The sequence below is a fragment of the Micromys minutus genome (assembly GCF_963924665.1).
Source record: "Micromys minutus genome assembly, chromosome: 28".
NCBI classification, from domain to species: domain Eukaryota; kingdom Metazoa; phylum Chordata; class Mammalia; order Rodentia; family Muridae; genus Micromys; species Micromys minutus.
Genome location: NC_137963.1, coordinates 38270325 through 38288334, shown reverse-complemented (window position 1 = coordinate 38288334; position 18010 = coordinate 38270325). Strand labels below are relative to the sequence as shown.

Below are 18010 nucleotides of genomic sequence, written 5' to 3'. Positions count from 1 at the left end.
TGAAGTTTTAAAAACACAAAACAGCTAGTGAGGCAACTCAGGGGGCGAGAGTGCTTGCGGCCCAAGTTTGATGATGTAAGTTCAACCAAGAACCCACAGAGAAGAAAAGGTAAAACCAGCTAAAACCAGCTACACGAAGTTGTCCTTCAAACCCACGTGCACTCCGTGACACCCACAAGCCCTGACACACGGCACACACGGCACGCATAAACAGCAGTAGGACAATTAATAACTTTAAAATGAGAAGCAAAAAAAAAAAAAAAAAAAAACCCCACAAAATAGCCTTTCTACTCACAAAACTTCCTTCTTCTGAGAGGTTTGACAACATTGGGCTTGAGCTGTCAGAGGTTCGGCATCCAGGCTGAGGTGGGCCGTACACGTAAAATGCACACCTGTCTCAACAACCCAGTTCAGAAAACAAAAGGCGCAGCCCGCCCCATCTTAAGACGATTATATGTTGAAGTGGTCATGTTCAGACAGGAAAATACGTTAAGATTAATTCCATTTGCTTGTGTGTGTGTGTGTGTGGACTCCCCAGAGCAGGCTCACAGGCTCACACTGGTCCTTGCAGCTCTTTACGGTACAGGGGTCCGAAGCCATGTCTGCATGTTTACCTGGCAAGTGCTTCAGCTCCCGGGCTACTCCAGCTCCATCCCTCTCTTCTCTGTTTGCTCAGGATTGGTTTGGGGGAGTGAGGGAATTATTTCTAAGTTTCTTTTTGCTTATCTTTGGAGATTAGGCTCCCATAGCCCAAGCCAGACTCAAACTTACCATGTAGTCTGAGGCTGACCTTGAACTTCCAATGTTCTGGTGTTGCTACCACCTCAGCTCTGGTTTTAATTTTAGAGACAGTCCCGCCGTGCAGTCAAGCTGCCCTTGAGCTCAGTCCCACTACCCAGTGCTTGAAGGAGAGGACACACCTGCCACTCTTGTCCATGTTGCTGTTTGGTCTCCACAAAGGAGTTAAGGACACTGGTGGCTTTTGCTCTGTTTTGACCCTCCAGCCTGCCCTCTGCATGAGGTTGTATGTGTGTGTGTGTGCGCGTGCGTGTGTGTGTGTGTGTGTGTGTGTGTGTTGTGTGTGTGTTTGTGTGCATGTGTTGTGTGTGTGTGTGTGTGTGTGTGTGTGCGCGCGCGCACACGTGTGTGTATCGTCACCTCCTCAACCCTGAGGTCTGGGCAGGAAATGCCCACAGGGCAAAACCCAACTTCAAGCTGGAAATGATGGTGCACCTCGGAGCTGAGCAGCGAACCCCACTGGGAACCCTTGGGTACCATGTGAAGATGTATCACGATGCTCAGCTGTCTTCCTCTTGACCCTTGAACACCCTTTTCCTGCTGAGATTCTTCCTGCTTGCTGTCCTAGAGACAAGCACCCTCCCATAACCACAGTGTGATGCCTAGTCCCCGCTGACTCCTGCCATGCCCAGCCATTCTCTCTGCGTTGCCCTGGTTACTGAGCTCAAATCCCTGACCTCAACTTCACCACACCCTCAACAGCATCCAACCTACTAGCTGTGCTCCGGCGCTTGCCACCCCTTTTCATACCCGCTGAGGGCTCTGCCTGGGTTCATCCCCACTCCTCCCTGGAGGATCAGGCCAGCGACAAGCATCCAGATAATGCCAGGGGATGAGGCCTCAGGGTTCTTCCCCATCTCCACAAGCTACGTAACTGTCAATGTCACAGCACCCTGAACCTTGGTTACCTTCCCCGAGAAGGCTCTGCCCCTCCATCTCTCTTTTGGACTGGCGTAGGGATTTCTGTGAATCCTGTGCAGTGGCCCCACCCCGCATCTCCCTGATAGGATCTACTTCTCTGTTAGACCTGCCATGTTCTTGTTGAAGCAGGACAGCTTTGAGGGGCCTCAGTCAGCTGCACAGAGCCTCCCTACCACAGACTGAAACTTCACCCCAAATCTTCCTCGGGTCCAAAGCTCTACCTAAAGAGTCGGTACTAGGAGGGCTGCAGAGCATCCAGTCCTACATCCCGTTCTGAACGTTGTAGCTCCGCTTGTCATCTTTGAGGCAGGACGACTCTGGGCTCTCGATATTCCTCTCAGTCTCCCAAGCACTAGGATTACAACCCAACTCTGGCAAATGTCCGCTCACCTCCACGTGTGTGTACGTCACGGCGCTTGCACACCTTTACCCGTAAATAAATCAATATTTTTAAAATTAATATTCCCACAGCAGCCACCATTGCTCAGTGAAAGAAGCTGATCCACAGAGCTCTCAAGATCACAGCTACTTTCTGACCTACTGTGTGCCCGGCTGAGAGGTCAAACAGCTTCTTCTGATCCAAGATGTCAGATCGGTAAAATTCTCGAGCACCGTGCCCTCCCCCCGCAGAATCTGTCCGTTAATACACATTAAACTAGATTTTTTTTTCTTCCTCTAAAAAGAAACGTCTGCCTGAGTTTTTCAGTTGCAAGGCAGCATCTTCTAAGTCAGCCCTTCGCTGTGACCGGACACAGCCAGAGCCCAGGTGACATGGAGAGAAAAGATGACATCATCAACTCTATGAACCAACAGAGGCAGCAGGCCCACCGCCTCCCGCAGCTGGCACAGCGTCCCACCGAGCTAAAGACTTCTGACATCTGTTCCGAGGCATGGGGCCTGGGGAAGGAGGCACGGCACACTCTTAAGAACCATGAATCATGCCAACTTGGCCTACCACTGCACAGTGAGGCCACAGGCCTAGCTCTAATGCCTGGGGCACACAGACCCCAGGCCAATCCACTACTGGGCCCACGAAGTTTTCAGGTTGTAGATCTTAAGTAGTTAGGCACTTGTCTATGAGAACACGCATTCCTTACATGATGCTAAGGAAAAGTTGTGCCAGCAAATAGATAATTGAATTAAAATTCTGTAACTCTGCTCTCCATCTCTAGACCATAGCTCACACACACAGTCACACACAGTCACACACAGACACACAGACTCACACACAGACACACACAGAGACACACACTCACATGTACACAGATACACAGAGAGAGAGAGAGAGAGAGAGAGACAGAGACACCCTTACACACACTCACATACAGACACAGACACACACACCCATTCACACACAGACACCCTCACAGACACAGAGACACTCTTACTTACACACACACACTCACTCACATACAGACACAGGCACAAACACACACACACAAACACCCTCACAGACACACAGACACCCTTACATACACACACACATACAGAGACAGACACACACACATGCACACATACATTTTCAGACTAAGACTTCCAGATTATTTCTCCCTTCAAACTAGCTATCGTCAGCCAGTGCCAGTGGCCCTTCCGCTGAGACCCGGTTACTGTAGCTCTGTGTCCTACAGAGGCGGCTAGCTTTGGTTGTTCAGGAAGCACAGGAAAAACTTGTCTCTAGTAATCCCCAGGAGGCCCCGGGGCTCCTTCTCCTCAAGTCCAAGGGCAGAGCCGAGATGGTTACTTATCTTCCTCTACCCCTCCCCAACATCATTGCTCCACCTTCTGCAGAGGAGTGTTTCCAGTCCCTGCCCTTTCTTCCCAACATGTGTCCCTTATTGCAGGACAAAGTGACAGCTGCCCTACCCAACCTCTCCTGCTTCCAAAACCCACTGGTACTGAGCTCAGACCTTCTACACACAGCAACCCTGGGGCAACATGTCTGTCCTCAGGATCCTCTTAAAGGCTGCAAAGCACAGGCCATAATGGCTTTTCTCACCCAAGGAGTAAAGATGGGAGGAAGCCAGCCAGTAAGGAGTCCCACATGGCTGTCTGTCCGTCTTCCTTGTCTCAGAGGGTGGGCTGGGGCCTGGGAACTCCAGTCCTCCACACCTCAGCATACTGTGCTGGCACTTTGGCTCCTCACACTCTGTGGGGTCCGTCCCAGGCAGGATGCGTAGCCATCTCTTACCTTCGTCTCTCTTGCGTTTGTTGGTGTCGGCACTGGGGGACGTGATGCCCAGGATACCACTGATGGAATATGAGGAGCCTGCGGAGTCGGTGCTCACCGACGACACCTGCGTCACGGAGCCTGTAGACACTGCAGAAGGAGAGGGGTGCCGGCCTGTCACAACGGTGCTCGCTAGAAACACTGGGCTGGGGAACAACTGCCACAGAAGGGAAAGTGCCATCTCAAGGACACCCATCCTGACCCAGCAGAGTGAAAACACAAGTGGAATAAAAAGGGGTTTACTGTGATCCCGGCCAGTCCAGGGGTGCAGAAGGCAAGAGGACAGGGCGGGACACCAGCTGGTGCCACCTACAGTGCCGGGAAGATACCTGGATGCACTCTGGAGTTATGGCCATCTGCTTACATTCCATGTATTCACACACGCACACACGCACGCACACACGAAGCGAAGTGGAATAAGAAGTATGCTCTTCACTGACGAACCCTGGAGAATGACCATGCATCTCCGCTACCACGCTTCCCCGCTTGACCCTTGCAGCAGCCCGGGCTCGACCGATGTTAGCCATTCGCGAGATGAGGAGTGTCGGTTTCACAAGGTGAACTGGTTCGAGGTGACCTAGCTAAGCAGCGCCATACTTCACCTCAGTTCTCATTTTTCCCCTTCCTAGAAGTGAGGGCAGGGGCGGTAACTTATTGAGGGCCAGGTCTAAGTCTCTAGAGGTCAGGAGAAGAGGGGACTTCAGTGACTCCTAGTCTAGAGCCCAGGGGACCCATGAGAGTCCTCTCTACGCGCTCCAGAAGACCAGCGGACGACTCTCACACCTCTCCACGGCAACCAGCTGAATGCAGGTGGAGTCTTCACTTTGCAAAGCAGGATGTGGCTGGGGGGGGGCAAGTCAGGCTCCTTGGAGCAGAGGCCTCAGCTGCCTCTGCAGACCTAGAGGGCACAGGGCCTGTCTGCTCACATTTGAGCGTGACCTTAGAGCTTTCTTAAGAGACTCCAAAGCAGAAATTGCTAACTTCTCTTTCTCTTCACCAGAAAAAGCTCCTCAAGATAGATTTATGCAAATCCCACAACCTCTTCTGTATCGAGGTGCAAAAAACAAAAAAAAAATAAAAATAAAAAAATAAAAAGATTGTTTGGCACTTCAAACGACAGTCCACAGAAGCCAGGCTTGGCCGTGTCTCTGCTTAGTTATTTTATAATTACACAAAGGACCCAGGTTCCAGTTCTATGACTTTAGTCACTGAACCTCTGAGGTCTAGGGCCCTCGATGCTCCAAAATTCAAACACTGTATGAGGCTATACACTTGTGAGATAAAGTTTTAATAAACATGTCTGGGGCAAAACACACCACTCTGCTGAGTTACTGTAGAATTATTCCTAATACTATTGAAAGACCACCCTGGAACAGTTAGAGCCAAACGAAATGTTAGCCGCAAACACCCCTCGCCCACCCAGAAAACCCTCTCCGGCCGGCCATCCCACCCAGCCAAGAGGCTCCCCCTCTGCTATGCAAGCGGACCTGTCTTCTGGGCTTTGGTTGGGGATTTGCTGTTGTTGTTTGTTTTGTTTTTGGGGTTTTTTTCTTTGTTTTGCTTTGTTGTTGGTAGTAATGGTGTTTTGGCTTTTTGTTTTGTTTTCCCAAACTCCCTTCCCACATTTCCCCATGGGACTAGAAGCCCTTGAGAACAGGGAATCTTGTCTGGCATTGATCTTACAGCAGGCTCTATATAACAGGTACAGAATGAAATGTTTCAAATGGCAGTGCTGAGTGAAAATGGCTTAGGGGCAGGGAGGATGTCTGCCTTATCTTCATTCAAAGAGCCATCCTTAGAGGACCAGAATCCTCAGGGAACACCTTTGTGACTCTTCTTACACCAACGAGAAAACTGATGCTCAGGACTGAGAGTCTCATCTAGTTGACAGGGAGAACTAATGACAGAAGAGGGTTTTATTGAAAGAAAGAAGGGCAGCGGGGCCAGAGGGAAGGCTCATTGGTTAATGGCTGTTCTTCCAGAGGACCTGAGTTCAGTTCCCAGCACCCATGTCAAATAGCTCACAACTGCCTGAAACTCCTGCTCCAAGGGATCCATCGCCCTCTTCTGGCTTCCTTAAGTAAGCACACACATTGCACACACATTGCACACACACACACACACAAATTTAACTGGCAGTGATGAATGTGCAAGAATACTACCAATCTGGGGTGCAGTTCTGCGGAATTCTCAGGGTGGGTAGCACCCAAACTTGCAGAAGTTTACTGAAGAGTCACCAGCTTTCTCACATTAGAGTAACTTTCCCCCCAGCAACCCACAAAAATTCCTTTGTCCCACGTTGAGAAATGACGACAAGAACACGCCTTGACTGTAAACGTCATTCTCAACTCGTCTTTGAAAGGAGGAAGCGAGACAAAAGTTTATATTTCTGAGTGTGGTGAATTGGGACTCTGTCCTAGTGAGTCATGGTCACTCAGACTCTCCCTGTGGACCTCAGAAACCCCACAGGCAGCCCTCAACAGTTGGCAGAGTACGGGAGAGCAAGAGAGAGCAAGGGAGAGGAAAAAGTTTGAGAAGTTTTGCTACATCTTCACTCAAGACTGCAAGCACACAAAGCGTTGCAGAAGGCCGGTTATAGAAGAAGAAAAAAACACATTCAAAACTACTTACTGACTAATGATGCAGAAAATGTTATGAATAAGTATCCCTTTCTTGATTTATTACTTTAATTATCTGACATTCTATAGACCCCCATTAGTGGATTTTTTTTTTTTTTTTTTTTTTTTTGGCTTAGATTTCAATTTTCTGTCTCATGGTGAAAGCTATTTATCATAATAATCAGTAAAATTCAAAACCTTTTAGCAGTATTTATAAAATTCATTTGCCAGGTTCAGCCCTTGGAGAATGACAAAGAAGGAGCATTAGAACGCGTGTGAAGTGTTTTATGCAGAATTATCTGTCCATAAGAATGATTAAAAGTTCTTTAGAATATTTGGAGCCCATTAGATTCTCAAAAATTTTTTAAAAAAATTCTTACCTATGCTGTGGCTGGAAGCCGGGACCGGCTGGTTGGGGGGCTGCTGTACTTTTGTCCGGATGATCCTGTAGGCAGTTGGGGAAAAAAAAAATGACTATTTACCATTGAGAAGGAGAAAGACCCTGAGGCTGGGGTGTGATTCCCTTGGTAGAGGGCTTGCCTGGCTTCCATCCCCAGCAAGGAACAACGTGTATGTGGCACTGCACACCCATCGCCCCCGTATGTGGGAGGAGGTAAGAAAATCAGTTCAAAGTTATCCCCAGCTGCAGAGCAAGTCCAAGCAGAGGGCAGCATGCCTGAGCCCCTGTCTCTAAAAACAGAGGGGCAGAAGAAAGCGGCCTTAGCTAGGTAAGCAGAGACACAGGAGAGGAGCAGAACCGGAAGATTATGAGCCCAGGCTGGTAATTAGGGTATTTTTGAGGGGGGGGTGGTTCTCATGGCTGTCTTTGGGTGACTTAGACTCACCATTTCTGGCCTTCAAAGCCTCTCTAATCAGTGTGTGTGTGTGTGTGTGTATGTGTGTGTGTCCGTGCACATGTGCACACACTCGTTTTGGTATAGTTTTCTGAGATGGAATCTCATTTAGTTCATTTAGCCTCAAGCTCCCTATGTGCCAGAGGCTGTCCTTGAACTCCTGATTCTCTTGTCTCTCCTCCTAGGTACTGGGGTTACAGGTATGTACCTCCACACCTGGCCGAGTGCTTCCTTTTCTGAAGAAGATGATGTGGTACCGGTCTAGGTTAGTCTAGGTGTCTCTCAGATGTGTCTTCAGCCCTATGAGAGCTCCTTCCCCTCTCTAGAGCTCAGCCTCCACCCAATGGGACAGCAGAACTGAACCAGGCAACATGTAAGGGGAGCATGTGTGTCAAAGGGGAGCATGTGTGTCAAAGGGGAGCATGTGTGTCAAAGGGGAGCATGTGTGTCAAAGGGGAGCATGTGTGTCAGTGAAGGGTCAAAGTGCTGCCCGGAGAAAGCATTTGGCTTGGTTTCACCAAGAAGCCAGCTCAGACCTACCCAATGGGGAAGATCTTAGCCAAAGTGCTTAATGCTGTTTCCAGAATTTCACCATATTGTCCAAGGATGACACGAAGAAAAAACAATGCCAGAAAGTTGGCCAAAGACAAAGATCCAGTAAACAAATGGGTAAAGTCAAACTAGGCGATGCAAAGGCAGAGTTCAGGACAAACTCATCCACCTGGTCCTATGTGACAAACTTGGTAGATAGTGCCCAACTATAACCTGTCACTCTAGCTGGGCTTCTGAGAGACTGAAGGATCCTGGTTTCTTTGGGGGTACCTTAGCAGAGGGTGCATCAACCCGACTTCAAAGCACAGAGCCCACGTCATTTACACAAGAAACACAAAGGATAGAGATGCTCTAGCTACTGCCGAAGATGCCAGAGCGGGTGGAACAGACGGGACATTTGAAAAAGTAAAACTTCAGTGCATTAAAACTAAGAAACTTCATAGAAAGGACCTGGGCAGCTGGGAACCAGAAGGGTCCAGTTTGCTTTCCAGAATCTTTGTTGCACTTTTAGAACAGACCTGATTTATGACCTTGCAGGAAGGCTCTCTGTATTTAAAGAGAAAGACTACACTGACTCCTCTCTCCCCAAAGCCTGGCAATCCTGATGTTCTCCCAGAGCATGGGGACCCTTGATGGGGAGCTTCCCGCAGGATCAGTGAGGGGCCTCCAGGAGACCACCAGCTTGGCACACCTTTGAACGCAGAACAAAGACAACCAAAAGTCCCTGGAAACGGGTGAGTCGTGAAATGTTAACTTTCTCTAGGAAAGTTCTGTTCCAGGCTCAAACGGTTCCTTTTTACAGGACACTCGGTAGAGTTTAACTTCATTATTAAAGTATTCTGTGTTCATCATAGACTACATTACATTTCTGGGTATGAGCATATGTCTCTATGTCCCTGTGCACATTACAGAAGTATGTGTAGAGGCCAAGAGACAACCTCAAAGTAGCCTGTTGTTACTCAGGGTGGGCCAGTGACCCAGAGAGTCTATCTTCCCTGTCCTTCACCAGATGGGCTCCAAAGATCAAGCAACTCCTCGGGTTGGGGGCAGGCACCATCGCTTGGCTGAGCCACCTCACAGAACTCTACCAAGCTTTTATAAATGTGGACATAAGGAACCAAAATCAGGCCCCTGTCCTCACAGGGCAAGCGCTTTGCGCCCTGAGCCACAGCCCTGGTATAGACTGTGCAGATAACACATAAGTATGAAGGAGTCATTTATGAGGCTTGGCGTCACATGCCTGTAATCCTAGCTCTTGGGAAACAGAGACACAAAAGACTGAAAGTTTGAGGCTAGCCTGAACAATCAAGAGCCCATCTCAGAAGAAAAAGAAATGGTTTCAAAACACCATTTTTCCACCAACAAACCAGGACTGAGCTGTACACTCTGTTTTCGTCTCCTGCGTTTATCACAGGACAAACCATTGCATCCGAGTGTCTGTTTCAAGGCTGTCCTGGGTTTCCAGCTCCTGCACATGAAAGGCGGAAGTAGCAGATGCCTCCTGTTAATTTCACTGGGAACTCGGCTCTGCTCTGCCTGACCGTACAGGCAGCTTGGTGCTAGGCACCCAGAGCACTTGATATCAGCAGCTGATCTCGGGAATTGACTTGTCCATTGATGCTACAAAGCCTAACCACAGAGCGTCAGAGTCCTGAGCACCTGAGTGAAGTCTCGGGCCTTTTCTGATGAATCAGCCTAAACACCTCCTCAAACATGTTGAGCACATGTATGTTGAGCACATGTATGTTGAGCACATGTGTGTTGGGCACATGTATGTTGGGCACATGTATGTTGAGCACATGTGTGTTGAGCACATGTGTGTTGAACACGTGTGTTGAGCACATGTGTGTTGAGCACATGTGTGTTGAACACGTGTGTTGAGCACATGTGTGTTGAACACATGTGTGTTGAGCACATGTGTGTTGAACACATGTGTGTTGAACACATGTGTGGTGAGCACATGTGTGTTGAGCACATGTGTGGTGAGCACATGTGTGTTGAGCACATGTATGTTGAGCACATGTATGTTGAGCACATGTATGTTGAGCACATGTATGTTGAACACATGTATACATTCGTTTGATTGTTTGTTACAAATCTCAAAGTGGTTGTTTCTACTAAGCAAATACAGAACATATTAAGACCTGGAAGTTAGATTCCTTTCCTTGACCTCTTGAATTATGTTGCTGCCCAAAATGGTTTTTTTTTTTTTAAAAAAAGACTTTCAAGATTAATGTGTGTGTGTGTGTGTGTGTGTGTGTGTGTGTGTACATGCTGGAGTCAGGACAACTTCCAGAGATTGATTTTCCCCTTCAACCACATGGATTGAAGAGATAAACTCAGGTTGGCAAAGTGTTATGAGAGCTCACGAACCATTAACAACCATTAACAGGCCACAGCAGCACAGGGCGTAAGTGGGAAGGCCCCAGAACCACAGCCCTGGAGTTCAAATTTAGCCTTCAGTTTCCTTACCTCAGTTCCCTCATCTGAAGAATGAGAATACAAATCAGCCCCACCCCCACGGAATCATTATAATAATAATTATTATTATTATTATTATTATTATTATTATTATTATTATTATTATTATTATTAGTGGATTAATAAACTAGTCAGATGTGGCTGATTCATACCAAACGCCCAATAAACGTCACGAGCTGACCCTCATTGCTGTCTTTATAAAGATGAATGAGGAGATTCGACTTTAAAACATTTAGACACTTCACATTGCTTAAGGCACGTGGAACAACTATGACCCCATCACTCAGGAGGCTGAAGCGGAAGGATCCTGAGTTCAAGACCAGCCTGGGGTTCTTGGTGAGATCATATCTAAAGTAAATAGATAAGGCCCGTTCTATGTTGCCAAGCATAAAGCATGCTGAGCGTGGCCCAGGGCAACATGTTAACATGCCCTGGTTTAATACTGATGAAGAGACTGAAGGCCAGCATGTTCCAGCGATTTAGCCAGGGTCACACAGCACAGGGTTAGTCCAGAGCCCTAGCTCCCAGGCCTGAGATGCATGTGAAGGAAGTGGTCCCCTCAGCTAAACTTCTTAAGAAACTCAGAAGCTATTTAGACTTAAATCCACTTTTCAGAATCTAAAGGATCTTCCGTTGTAAGCATTTAAGGATTCCCGTTCCAGCATCATCCCCTACCTTTGAAAAACTAGGTCCTCTTACCACCATATCCCATCGACTCTCATAAATAATACTGTAAACAAAAAAATTAAATGTATGCAAAGATATACATTGTGACACCTTGGAAAAGGTGTGATGGGGGCCGGGGATGTGGATGGCTGGGACTAGGCCTGCCCAGCGCATACCTACACAAGGCCTTGAGTCAGGCTCCAGCACCACCAGAGCTCGGCGTGATCCCAGCACCCAAAGGTACAGGTAGGAGGGTCAGAGTCCATGATGATCTTTGACTGCATAGCAAGTTCAAGGCCAGCCTGGGATACATGAAACTGTCTCAAAAAGGGGGTAAGGGCTGAGGAGATAGCTCAGCAGTTGAATTGCTTGGCAGGCCAACATGAGAACCAGAGTTCAGCTCTGAGAAATACATGTCAATGCTGGGCAGCCTCAGAAGGCACAGATAAAGGCTGCCCATTGCAAGATGGCTGGCTAATCAGCAAGCATTGGGTCCCACTGAGAGACTCTGCCTCCAGCAATAAGTCAGAGTTCTGATTGAGGATGATTCTTGGCATGAAGCTCCAGCTTAGATACATACACATATAACAACACACACACAAACACACACACACACACACACACATACTGCTAAAAAGGCTAAAAGGGCTAGAGAGAAATAACCACACTGCTGAAGCTGCCATCAGCACTGAGAGATGTACAGGCTATACTGAGGATCCAAAAATCTGGACCTCGCTGGATGGACCCACAGCCGTGCTGCGATCTGCTGCCCATGAGAAGGAGAAAGAGGGAGTGAAGCATCTCAGAAGACTTGCTGCCAAAGTTAAGGTTAAAAAGCACAAATTAGGCTGGCATGCCAGTGCGTGCCTGCAAACCCTAGCACTCAGGAAACTGAGGCAGGTATATAGGCAGTCAGAGAGCTGTCTGAACCACAGGGCAAGCCCAACTCCCCCAAAGCAAAACGAAAATAGCTAAATAAAGTAGTTAGCAATCCATCCTTCACCAGGCTCACCCCAACCCCTGAGAAGGTGTTTTTGGTTTTGTTGATTGTGGAATAAAGAGCAAGTGTGTGTAAGCTTGAGGTTTTCCATAAATGTCTGACATATACACACACTCACACACACACACTCACTCATACTCACACCATACACACACACACACACACACACACACACACACACTGAAAATGCCACTTGTCCCAGCACTTGCCCACTAATTTAGAGTCACAGAACTGTCTTCCCTGACACACTGCCTGGCCCTCAAGACTCCCAAATGCTGCATTCCAAATGAGCAAGGTGGCTGAAGTCCTAGGAAGTCTCCCACCAGCCTCATATCACTGCTTTGGTGATGTTTAGCTTCACATTAGCATTCTTCCCAGAGTTGGTTCCTGAAGACAACAGTATGGTTGCCTCTAGGGTGGGCAAGAGAGAGGAGCCCGTGGCTACTAGAACAAATATAAATGCAGACATCACCTTCTCTCCATCTGTTAGAAATACAGAACTAGGGAGAAATTGCCTTGGTAGGTGCATGCTAGGAGAGAGCTAGGAACTCTCTCTCTCTCTCTCTCTCTCTCTCTCTCTCTCTCTCTCTCTCTCTCTCTCTCCCTCCCTCCCTCCCTCTCTCTCTCTCTCCCTCCCTCCCTCCCTTCCTCCCTCCCTCCCCCCCCCTTCACTTGCAAGCTGCTTACTTGACAATGATCCTTCTCAATTGCAATGGGCTCTGCATTCTTACAAGACAATAAAAGTAGTTCTGTAGTGGATGGCACAGACTTTCCAATGAGACCATGCATTGGCAAAAGAATCCTTCACATTTGGGGCGCCCTCACAAAACATGCAGCGAGGGGTCCCCAGGAGGATCCCTGGAGAGAAGTGCTGGAAAGAGCTAAGGGTGACAGCTCCTCTGACCTCCTCCTCACGAGCTTGCAGAGACCTTTAGGACACTGTGGAAGGACACCACATCCACACAGAGAGCCTGGTGTCCAGATCCTCTCGAGGACTGGGAAGACTCCAGCCCACTCTCCCAGTGGCAGTCAGCTGAGACTCGGCAACAGCGGCCCACTCACAGGGCTGTGCTGTCTCTCTTGCCGGAGCTACTACAGTCTCTAGCCTCACACCTGACCCGTTTCCCTCCTTAGAAGCCATCTGCCTGGCCCTATCCACATAGACAATAGAGTTTGTGACCACCATGGACAATGCCATCATGTGTGTACCCTACATTGAAAAAAACCTGTGGGCTCCCCAAACTCCAATCAGGTATTTGCCCAAGGTTACTCTGCAGAGAGGACCAACTTCTCCAGTACTGCCTCCATCCCTGCCTCTACATTCTCCAATGACCCCCTCAGCTGGATGCTTCCTGCCTCATGGGCACCCAAGCCGTATGGTGCTTAACCATGGGAACAGCATCTTGGATGAGCATTGCTATATGTTTAGTGTAAGTCCACTTGTGCTGTGAATCACATTTTAAAATCTTAGTGCTGAACAAAGAGAATGTTAAACAGCTCACTAACAATTTTCATACTGATTGTGCATTGAAATACTTCTTTTATATATTAGGGGTTAAGTAAATACAACTACAATTATATATATATATATATATATATGTGTGTGTGTGTGTGTATGTGTGTGTGTGTGTGTGTGTGTGTGTGTGTGTATAATAAATAAAGATATATGTCTTTACTTATTTCTTTTTACTAAGAAATTTTACTAGAAAATTTCAAATTGCACATACATTGTATCTAATAATAGTATTACTACTACTGTGAACTATATATTATGATATATATATAGTCTAATAGTCTGTATTAGCAAAATACACATTATTTTACTAAAATTTCACTGGGAAGATACCTAGGATCTCTGATTTTCCAACTTTCTAGCTCTCTAGCAGAATTTACATCATTCCATTAATGCAATTTACTTTTTAAATGAAAAATAAAAACTCTGAACCCAGAAAAGAGGTGGTTTGTCTTGTGACCTAGAAGTCCTGCAACGAGAGGACATGGGGAACATACGACTAGAACCTTTTACATTTTAGAAACACCTCTTACCCTGGGCCTGTGGGCACTGTCCTCCTGCCTCAGTTCTACAGAGTAGGGCAGGTCTGAAAAGCTTGCACCCACTTTCCCTGTTCCTCAGCTCCTTGCAAGATGGCAGAGTCTCAGTAGAGATTGACAAGAGAAGCAAATGGGCCAAGAGTTGATGAATTAGTTGAACTTAAAAAAAAAAATCAACACACCCATTACATGGCAATGTTATGCATCTGAGTCATCCCCCAAGCTGCTGTCACCCAGACCAGAGGGGACCTCAGAGACATTTCAGTCTGACCACCACTTTCTTGCAAGGGGGGAAGTTCTCAACACTAGCCGCAGTAGGGTGACTCTGAGGAAACTGGAATGGTCTGATTCCCAGACTTCTGGCTTTTCCTTATGTGAACACATCATTTCTGATGAGAATGATCTCATACACACACACACACACACACACACACACACATCTGATATATATCTTGTCATTTCAACCCTGGCTGTGGGCTTGCTCGTTTCTTTCTTTCTTTGAATTTTGGAAGCAGGATCTCATGTCTCACCTAGAACTTTCCAAGTCACCTAAGGATGGTCTCGAACTCCTGATCCTCCTGCCTCTACTGTGATCCCACTGGGATTGTAGGCATGCACCAGGTTTAGGTGGTACAGGAAGCTGAGACAGGAGGATCACTTTAAGTACCTAGCAAGGTCCAGGCCAACTAGAGATAGAGTGAGTCTCTCTCTGATTAAAGTGGCGGGAGGAATCTCACAGAATGTAATTTTCATTTATGTAGCATCTTATTTTTTGAGTCGGGCTCTTGCTCTGTAGTCCAGGCTGGTCTCAGAACCACTGACCTCACACTGCTGAAATTACACATGTGTGTTACCACACCTATGCCTAACCAGAGATTTATGTTTAAGGCTCTCACATACCAGTCAATATGCTTTAGATCAGCCTAAGAAAAAGAGAGGACACCATTATGAAGTCCATGAGAATGCTATGCCTGGCTCCACGGTGTATTTCCATGTGTTTTTTTTCTCTCCCTAGGTGAGATCTGAGGGTTCGTGGGAGCAGGCATCTCCTCACCTCTGGAGCACCTTAGTGCCCTGAAGATTCCACATTAGAATCATTAGAAAACCCACCACAGTGTCCTGGGCTCTCAGATCTCACTTCTATTTGGTAGCAGGACTAGAACAAAGAGCTACATGTGCTCTGCCCAAAAAGGATTTTGTTTCCCACATGTAAGTGGTTCAAACTGGAGGCTGGACTGTCTTCCTGGGAACCTCTGAGATGAGTTGGCCCCCAGAGGCAGGGATGTTTGCCAAAGGATAATCAGGACCGTTTATACAGGACTCCACAAAAGCAGATGAACCCAATGATGTCAGTTACTCCGGGCTCAGAAAACTCAAGTGCCCTGGGTGTCACCATATGTCCTCTCCCGGAAGTTGAGTCCAGCACTGTCTGTCTGTCCCCTTGCTCACAAATCCCCAGAGAGTGAAAGGAAACGCGCCAGTTCTCCAGGAGACACACACAGACCCTTCAGTACACCAGCCCCACCCCAACCCCCAGCCTCACCTGTTGATGGAGCTGACGCTGGGCACTGTGTCATTATCACACACTCGCTCTGCCAACAGCCGGTCCCTGATCTCCCAGGCAAACATGGTAGGGTTTTGGCGTTTGTACTCAGCAATTTTTTCCACCACTTTGGGAGTGGCAACCTTTGGTTTGGATCCTCCGATCACCCCCGGCTTGATGCTTCCTGTCTCGTAATACCTAGACCAGAGAAGAGAGGACCAGGGTTAGCCGTGGGAGCCCACAAAGTGGATGCACATTTGAAACGTGCAAAGTGTGACTCATGGTGTACTGAAAATGTGAACACATCTTTAAACATAGTAGGAAAAAAAGGCTATTGTCTTTAAACATAGTAGAAAAAAAGGCTATTGAAAAGCTTAATTGTTCCTTAAACTTTCTTTCTTAAAAGTATGCATTTTTTGTGCACACATGTCTCCATGTATGTATGTGTACCAAGCTCAGAGGACAAACTCCCTAGTCAGTTTTGTCCCACCATGGAGTCCCAGGGATTAAATCTTGGTCATCAGGCTTGGCAGCAAGCACCTTGACCAGGTAAGCCATGGCCAGCCCCCTAATAATTTTTATATTTGTTATGTGTTAAAATGACAATCTGTATGCACTGGGTTAAATAAAATTCAAATTCAAATTAATTATACTGTTTCTTTTTACTTTTCTTAATGTGCCATGAAAAAGTTTCAAATTGCCCACATGATTTGTCTTGTATTTCACAATATAATCATAAAATACATATTTATAGGTTGTTAAAAATGCAAATTAGTTTTTTCTCTTGGTTGTCTAGCAGCTCTAAAGCACATAAATTGCTTTAGTAGAATATGCGACTGGACAGTTGGTTGACATATACTTCTGTGATCAGTTCAATGTTTTCCTTGAGGCGACAAAGGATTAAGGTGCTTTGTCTCTGGCCAAGCCTCTTGAACTAAAATTTCCCCAGAAAGCTGACATAGACCTTCATTTTTCTGGTTCTCCATCCCCACCAGAATCTCCAGCATTCTCTCAAGCTGTCCCCTCTACTACACTTTTTTCCAAAAGAGAAAAACAATAGCTGCTATGAAATTAAAGGGAGTGTTGAATTCCAGCGTTAATGGGAAATATGTATTAGGAATCAAATCCTGAGCAATCAGAAAAACCAACCACAATCCTTGCCTGCTCTCCCTGAGGCCTCCCCGGAGGTAAATGGCTGTTTCTAAGGACATTTCCATACTATCAGCTTTTCCTCGTTAACGCAAATAGGATGTCAGGGTTTTACAGCAAAACCGAGACCAGAGAGAAAAGAGGTATGGCGGGGTGACTTGGTTCTTTTTCTATTCTAGCAGTTTCTGGATGCCTCTCTTGGTTATACAAAGGAATTTGAGTCCCCCTTTCTACTGAGATTATCCTGAGGTTAGAAAATGTTAACCCAAAAGACGTTTTAATAATTATAATGTTTAAACCTAGAGTATTGACAAGAAGTAGGGGAAGGTACTAGAAATGGTGGCACACATCTGTAATCCTAGTGCTTGGGAGGTGGAGGCAGGAGGATCAAAAGTTTCAAGAAGACTTGCTTACAGAGAAAGAGAGAGGAAGATAGAGAGGAAGGAAGAGGAGGAGAAAGAAGAGGGGAAGAGGAAGGAATGAGGTGATTCTATTTAATGGATGGATGGATGGATGGATGGATGGATGATGGATGGAAGGGTGGATGGATGGGTGGGTGGTTGGGTGGGTGGGTGTGTGGATGGATGGAAGGATGGATGGATGGACGGACGGATGGATGGATAGATGGGTGAATGGATAGATGGATAGATGGGTAAATGGATAGATGGATGAATGAATGGATGGACAGAAATGTGACCCAGAGCATCATGGGCCATGTATAGGGTTGCTAGAACTCTCCACTTGGATAAATCTGTCTAGGGCCTAATGAATGAATATTATAGAAGAACAGTCCTGGTTTTCATTGAGAAGACTGAGTCATTTACAAATTTTAACCATAAAACAAAGCTCAGCCTACCTTCCTTCTTTATAAAATTGTTTAAAGGCATTTTCTTTAAAAATTGTTTTTAGTCAAAGAGTTCAATCTAGGGAAATAATACCTTCTGACAGAAAGTAGAAAAGCACCTAAATTTGGGCACATAGCAACTCCTGAGGGTTCTACGGTCCCGCCAGCTTCTCAAGAGAAAGTGGATAGTTAACTGACACTTAACAACTTGTTATTTCGTACAGCACTCTAGAGTCTACGGAGTTCTTCAAATTACCTCGATCCTCACTCGTCTTTCGAGGCCAGCGGGATTTTATAGAAGAAAA

General features: G+C 46.8%; 1 protein-coding gene across 8 annotated transcripts in view; it reads right to left on the bottom strand.

Moving 5' to 3' along the window:
* Positions 1-18010, bottom strand: part of PAX5 (paired box 5) — a gene marked incomplete at both ends in the record, with an annotated part of 170199 nt that overhangs the window by 136483 nt on the left and 15706 nt on the right. For 5 of the 8 annotated variants that reach the window (XM_080940037.1, XM_080940039.1, XM_080940040.1 and 2 more), the window contains 3 exons: positions 3908-4036; positions 6945-7009; positions 15713-15910. In XM_080940037.1, coding sequence (XP_080796163.1) covers positions 3908-4036; positions 6945-7009; positions 15713-15910 — 392 coding nt within the window. The remainder of the gene's footprint in view (positions 1-3907; positions 4037-6944; positions 7010-15712; positions 15911-18010) is intronic. The other 3 variants (XM_080940041.1, XM_080940043.1, XM_080940044.1) reach the window with 2 other exon arrangements.